The sequence below is a fragment of the Periophthalmus magnuspinnatus genome, chromosome 12 (genome assembly GCF_009829125.3).
Source record: "Periophthalmus magnuspinnatus isolate fPerMag1 chromosome 12, fPerMag1.2.pri, whole genome shotgun sequence".
NCBI classification, from domain to species: domain Eukaryota; kingdom Metazoa; phylum Chordata; class Actinopteri; order Gobiiformes; family Gobiidae; genus Periophthalmus; species Periophthalmus magnuspinnatus.
In genome coordinates this window covers 19,078,362-19,085,421 of record NC_047137.1, presented here as the reverse complement: position 1 = coordinate 19,085,421, position 7,060 = coordinate 19,078,362, and the positions used below count along the sequence as shown (strand labels likewise).

Below are 7,060 nucleotides of genomic sequence, written 5' to 3'. Positions count from 1 at the left end.
ATGGAGCTGTGGAGGGTGGAGCTGTGGAGGGTGGAGCTGTGGAGGGTGGTGCTGCTGGTCTGGCTGTGGACCTCTGCAGGAGGACAGGAGCCAGGTGTGTGCCCTCTCTACTGCCCCCTGTAGAAGTCCTACTGTAAAATATGTTCTGAACAAAAATAATTCATTTGACCAAACAAAAGAGTTTGAAAATAAAGACACTTATGTCTCTGTCCTCACATCAGGAAGAGCCAACGTGCACTAACAACACTCACAGGGGAAAGGTTCCCTCACTTATTTCGTTGTCTCCTTGTCTCCTCAGAGACAGTGTCCTGTGTCGTCATGGAGACCTGTGTCCTGCCCTGCAGCTCTGATGGGGGTGAGGTCATACTGATCCAATGGGTCAAAACTGAAGAGAACCTCCTGGTTCATGCTTTCCAGTACGGCACAGATCAGCTGAAGAAGCAGGCTGAGTCCTTTAGGGGGCGCACTTCCCTATTTCCTGAGCAGATCTCCAGAGGAAACGCCTCTCTGAAGCTGTCCCACGTGAAGGTGTCCGACCAGGGCTCATACCTCTGTCAGACCTTCACCAGCAACTCTGGAGCAAAGACCTGGGTCCACCTGAGAGTGAAAGGTAAGAACACACTGAGGAGAACACACTGAGGAGGAGAACACACTGAGGAGGAGAACACACTGAGGAGGAGAACACACTGAGGAGAACACACTGAGGAGAACACACTGAGGAGGAGAACACACTGAGGAGGAGAACACACTGAGGAGGAGAACACACTGAGGAGGAGAACACACTGAGGAGAACACACTGAGGAGGAGAACACACTGAGGAGGAGGACACACTGAGGAGAACACACTGAGGAGGAAAACACACTGAGGAGGAGAACACACTGAGGAGGAGAACACACTGAGGAGGAGAGAGGAGAGGTGCAGGTGGAGCAGCAGGAGCAGGTGGAGCAGGTGGAGGAGGTGGAGCAGCAGGAGCAGGTGGAGCAGGTGGAGCAGCAGGAGCAGGTGGAGCAGGTGGAGCAGCAGTAGACGCTCTCATCTCCACATGTGTTTGTGTCCCACAGTAGAGGTCCTTGGGGGCCCTGGGGGCCCTAGGGGCCCTGGGGCCCCTGTGATCGGAGGCTCAGTGTGTGGGGCCCTCGTCCTTCTCCTCGTCATCTTCTTCTTCTTCTTCTTCCTGTGGAAACGTCAAAAGGACAAAGAGGTGAGAGCTCCAGACCAGCGCCTCAGCACACGGCTGTTTAACACAAACATATTCACACAAGTTTAAATCACATTTACACACAGATCTTCAGAGTCTGTGTCCCTCAGACGTCCAGGTCTGATCCAGAGGAAAACACAAACTTCAATCACTGGACAAATCTTTGTAGGACTGAAGACGTTTCTCTGCTCGTCCAAGTCTCTTCTTCAGTTCTGGTCAGATTCCTGCTGGACACTGACTTATATCTGTGTGAAGGAGGAACTAACCACACTGAAACTGAAACTGAAACAATTTCTGTCTCCTGCACATATTAATGTGGTGGATCCAAACATCAAGTTCACACGGGGAGAATCCAAGGAGAACAAACCTGTCAAAAGGAAATGGTTTGAGAGGAGAGTTAAAGAAGATATTTTTGTTGGGGAAGAGAATTCTTCCTTAAACAAAAATGAGGCCTGAGACATAATCTATCCCCATCTATAACTCCACCCTCAGACCCAAAGCAAACAAAGAGAACAAAAAGAATGATAGTGTCAGCCTGTAGAACCATTGAACCACCGTTGAATGGGCACCAATAAGACTGAAACTGGAGACAGAAGCTGTTTCCAGTTTCAGTGTGGTTAGTTCCTCCTTCACACAGATATAAGTCAGTGTCCAGCAGGAATCTGACCAGAACTGAAGAAGAGACTTGGATGAGCAGAGAAACGTCTTCAGTCCTACAACGATTTGTCCAGTGACAGATTTAACTTTGTCTTTTACTAAAGTTCTTCAGTGTTTCACTTTGAAGAGAACACTCAGATTCCACCTGGAGCTTAGAGCCTCAGAACCTTCAGGATGTTTCATTTTGATGCTGTGAAGATCAAATCAGAAAAACAGAAAGAAACATAAGAAGTTCTGACCAACTTTTATTTTATTTTTTAGCCCCAAAATCAATCTGCAGAAGAAGAAGAAATGTAAGTCTGAAACATTTACCCATCCATCCATTTTCTTCCTCTTATCCGGGGCCGGGTCTCTTCACCCGAGTGTCCAAGACACGGGGTCAGAGGTCAGATGACACGACAACAAAGTGGATCATCGACCTCTGACCTGGAGTGTCCTGGTGTCACCTGCTCTGATGGACCTTGTGCTGGAACATGGAGTTTGTTCTGGACAAACTGTGACTAGAACAGAAGAACAATAACAGAACAAAACTCAGGTTCAGATCAGGGAGGACGTTCTTCCAGATCACGTCCTCCAGGTGTCACTGTCATTACCCACATGGGCGTTGAAGTCCCCCAGGAGAACAACAGAGTCCCCGGTCAGTGCTCTGTCTAGTGTCCCTCCCAGGGACTCCCAGAAGGCCGGGTACTCTGCACTGCACAGTGAGAGACCTGTCCCCGACCCGGAGGCGCAGGGACACGACCCTCTCGTTCACCGGGTCCACATGAGTCCACACCGTCTCGCCGCCGCTCCCCACGGCAACGCCAGAGAAATGGAGAGTCCAGTCCCTCTGGAGGAGTCGTCTCCAGAGCCCAGGCTGTGTGTGGAGGTGAGGACGACTATACCCAGTCTGTAACACTCAACCTCCCGCACAAGATCAGGCTCCTCCCCCCAGAGACGTCACATTCCATGTCCCCAGAGTCAGTCTTTATGTCCCCGCCTTCGACTGCCGCCCAGATCTCTCTGCACCCGCCCCTCATGGCTCCTCCCGCAGGTAGGACAACGGCCACACATCGCTCCTTGAGTCTGAGCCTGGCCCGGCCACCAGGCGCTTGCTCTCGAGCAACCACCCCAGGCCTGGCTCCAGGGTGGGGTGACGCAGTGAACCTCTCATCATAAGGGCTTCTAAACCACTCTTAGTTAGACCCGTCCCTTTGGACCTGTTTGCTATGGGTGACCCTACCAGGGGCATGAAGCCCCCGACCACAGAGCTCCAGGATCATTTGGGCTCAAACCCTCCACCACCTTAAGGTGGAGGATCAGGGAGGGGGAAACATTTACCCCAATCTATCAAATAACAGAAGATCTGATCTTCTCATTTTCAAGGCTCCACGCAGAGCAGTCCAGAGGAGGACCTGAGGTGGAGCAGGAGAATCTGAGAGGAGGACCTGAGGTGAAGCAGGAGGACCCAAGAGGAGGACCTGAGGAAAGAAAGAAAGAAATGTGAGTTTATTTGACTTAAAATTTTAAATTGAAAGAAAAAACAAGATATTCATGCACAGTTCTGCTTTTTCAGTGTCTCTGGTCGTGGTCTGTCTCCTCACAGCTGTGGGCCTCAGGTCTCAGTCCTCAGCTCCTCCAGTCCCACACACCTGGACCTCAGTCACAACGACCTCCAGGACTCAGGAGAGGAGCCACCGTGTACTGGACTGAAGAGCGCCCCCTGTTCACAGGAGACACCCAGGTGAGACCGCCCCCTGCTGTCTGTCAGGTGTGGGTCCTGGTCCTAGGTTTCAGAGGTCGACATCTGGGCGTTTCAAGATGTTTCTGCTTCATCCTGAGTCATTTTCAGTTTCATGGTCCTGGTCTGAGACTCTGGGATTTATACCACACTGAGTCCAGCCCCAAAGGGAAGAGTTTTAGAGAGAAACTGCCCCTGAGCTGACCTCATTATGGGTCAGTACGTCTCTATAAAGAGCCTGACCCTCCTCAGTCCTGGTTTAGTCCTGGTTTAGTCCTGGTTTAGTCCCGGTTTAGTCCTGGTTCAGTTCCTCATATCGTCTCTTATTTGACTCAGATTAATATAAATCCCAGTTCCATCAAATTGAAAATGTCTTCAGGAGCTGAAACGTCTTGATCAGAACAACAGTGTCCAGAGACCACCACTGAAACCTTCTCTACACTGGCCCCTCCTGGACAAATGAGGGATTACACTGTTTGTACTGTACCAACTTTCAATGTCTAACGAGGACATGAGAGGAGGACCTGAGGTGAAAGCCTCAAACAAAGAAATGTGAGTTTATTTTATTCACAATTATAAGAAAAAATTAGCTCTGCAGTCTGGTCTCTGGTCTGGTCTCTGGTCTCTGGTCTCTGGTCCTGGTCTGGTCTAAACTGGACTTGTATGTTTCAGGTTGGATCCTGCTGGAGAGGTCCAGATGCAGAGTAAAAATGGTCTGTCTGCAGAGAAAAAACTGAACCAGCAACACTCTCTGAACAAGTTGAACAACCTCAGTCTGGGGAAGGAGAAACAGGAGAACATGAGAAGAGGACCTGAGGAGAAACAGGAGAACACGAGTGGAGGACCTGTGGTGAAAGCCCCAACCAAAGAAATGTGAGTTTATTTTATTCAAAATCTGAAATTGAAAGAAAAAATAAGATCTGCAGTCTGGTCTCTGGTCTGGTCTCTGGTCTGGTCTCTGGTCTCTGGTCTGGTCTCTGGTCTCTGGTCTGGTCTCTGGTCTCTGGTCTGGTCTCTGGTCTGGTCTCAGGTCCTGGTCCTGGTCTAATCTGGACTTGTGTGTTTCAGGTTGGATCCTGCTGGAGAGATCTGGATGCAGAGTAAAAATGGTCTGTCTGCAGAGAAAAAACTGAACCAGCAACACTCTCTGAACGAGATGAATGACCTCAGTCTGGAGAACGAGAAACACAAGAACACAAGAGGAGGACCTGAGGAGAAACAGGAGAACATGACAAGAGGAGCTGTGGTGAAAGCCCCAACCAAAGAAATGTGAGTTTATTTTATTCAAAATCTGAAACTGAAAGAAAAAATAAGATCTGCAGTCTGGTCTCTGGTCTGGTCTCTGGTCTCTGGTCTGGTCTCTGGTCTCTGGTCTCTGGTCTCTGGTCTGGTCTGGTCTCTGGTCTCTGGTCTGGTCTCTGGTCTGGTCCTGGTCCTGGTCTAAACTGGACTTGTGTGTTTCAGGTTGGATCCTCCTGGAGAGGTCCAGATGGTCTCAGATCTGAGGATGTGTGAGTATTGTTTTGTTTTGTTTCATATTGTTTCATGTTGTTTCATATTGTTAATAATAGACTGTATAAATTACATAAATCTCTTGAAATAAACATTTTATTTACTTTAACATGGGACATTGTTTTGTCTGAGGTGAATCAAACTGATGTAACTCCAGGTGTGAGAGTCAAAAGAGTTTAACACCAGAGACACTGTCCTTTGAACAAAGATCCACAGAAGCTCAGTCCTCGTCTCTGGAGCAGACAGACCTGCTGTGTTCTCCTCACACCTGGTGCTTGATGAAATGATGCTGTCCTCACAGAACTAAATGTAGACGTCACAGTGACAACAACCATCCAAAGGCTTCAAAAAGACACATGAGAACAGTGAGGCAGCAGCGCCACCATGTGTACAATCATGTCCATTACACCAGAGACAAAACTCTCATGTAGCTCCTCCAGGCTCCTCCAGCTCTAGAGACACTGATTCTGCTCCAACATTCACACATGAACATTCTCCTCATGTTCAGATGTTTGTGTTTCAGACTCCTGTGAGTTCTCTCTGGACCCAAACTCAGCTCAGAGACGTCTCCTTCTGTCTAAGGACCAACGAACTGTGACACATGTGAAAGTGGAGCAGAAGGTTCGAGATCATGACGACAGGTTCACTGGTGACAATCATCAGGTCCTGAGCTCCACTGGCCTGAGGGGGCGCTGTTACTGGGAGGTGAAGTGGAGCGGGGAGTGGGTTTCTATAGCAGTGAGTTATAGAAGAATCAAGCGTAGAGGAAATGAGTGTGTGTTTGGACACAACGATCTGTCCTGGAGTCTGGAGATCGACAAAGGAGAGTGTTTTACCCGCCACAACAAAGAGAGAACAAAGGTCTATGACTGGCTCTGCTCCTCAGGGGGCATGTCCTCGAGCAGATGGGGCGTGTCCTCAAGCAGGTGGGGCGTGTCCTCAGGCAGAGTGGGCGTGTTCCTGGACTCTGAGGCTGGAGCTCTGTCCTTCTATCAGGTCTTCTCTGATGGACGACTGTCCCACATCTGGACCTTCTCCTCGTCCTTCTCTGAGCCTCTGTTTCCAGGGTTTAAACTGTTCACTGAAGGTTCCTCTGTGTCTGTGGTGGACCTGAGCAGGACCTGAGCAGGACCTGAGCAGGACCTGAGCAGAACCTGAGCAGGACCTGAGCAGGACCTGAGCAGGACCCTCACCCCCTGACCACAGAGTGACCAGTCAGAGCGACGGCCGAGTGTCCAGGCTCCTTCAGACGGGTCAGGGTCAGGACAGTGGACAGAGTCACTGATGGACACTGACACACTGGAGGTTTCCCTGGACGTGGCTGTGGTCAGTGTCAGAGCGAGTGGTCATTCTCACAGAGTCACAGAGACACAGGACACACCAGGATGTGATGTTCCACTGGGAACACATGGATTTGTCACATTTTCTTAAACATTAACACTTCAAATGTTCTTGTATTGTTCTGTGACTCTGTTCTGTTGTGTCTGGCTCAGGGGCACAACAACAAAACAAAGAGACGACGCTGAGCAAAAGTAAATTTAAATACAAATAAAGCATTCAACGCGTGAATATTATGTGATTATGTGAGTTTGTTTCACTGATGTAATGTGGTAAATGGAGCAGTGAGAGCGACATAACACCAAAGATACACTCACCAGAGTCCACCTGCAGAAACACAAACTGAGCTCAAATCACAACAATAAAAGACACAAAAACTGAAGCTGGAACAAGTCCAGATACTTTATACCCTGCGCTGAAAGGGCCTCTGACTTTTATACAGTGTGTTTTGTTCACTCACATAAGGACAGTCCCACTGAACCACAGAGTCCAGAGGATTGTACAGGACACCACCCTGACCACACACTGTTTCTCCTGCTGCCATCAGGGGGCGCTACTGTCCTCCAGGACTAAAGCTGAGAGGAAGAGGAGGAGCTTGTTCTACTGTTAAACCAGGCTCAGCCCTAACACTCTCC

The 7,060-nt window shown here is 49.4% G+C and overlaps 1 protein-coding gene and 1 long non-coding RNA gene across 2 annotated transcripts in view; both read left to right on the top strand.

The window, feature by feature from the left end:
- Window positions 1-7,060, top strand: part of LOC117379338 (NACHT, LRR and PYD domains-containing protein 1a allele 5-like) — a 186,619-nt gene continuing 179,559 nt past the window's right edge. The window contains exon 1 of the mRNA XM_055225595.1: window positions 1-30. Within this exon, the coding sequence (XP_055081570.1) occupies window positions 1-30 (30 nt within the window). The remainder of the gene's footprint in view (window positions 31-7,060) is intronic.
- LOC117379339 (uncharacterized) lies at window positions 4,082-5,693 on the top strand. Its single transcript, XR_008648906.1, has 3 exons — window positions 4,082-4,127; window positions 5,040-5,086; window positions 5,611-5,693. It is a non-coding gene; the product is annotated as an uncharacterized LOC117379339 (long non-coding RNA).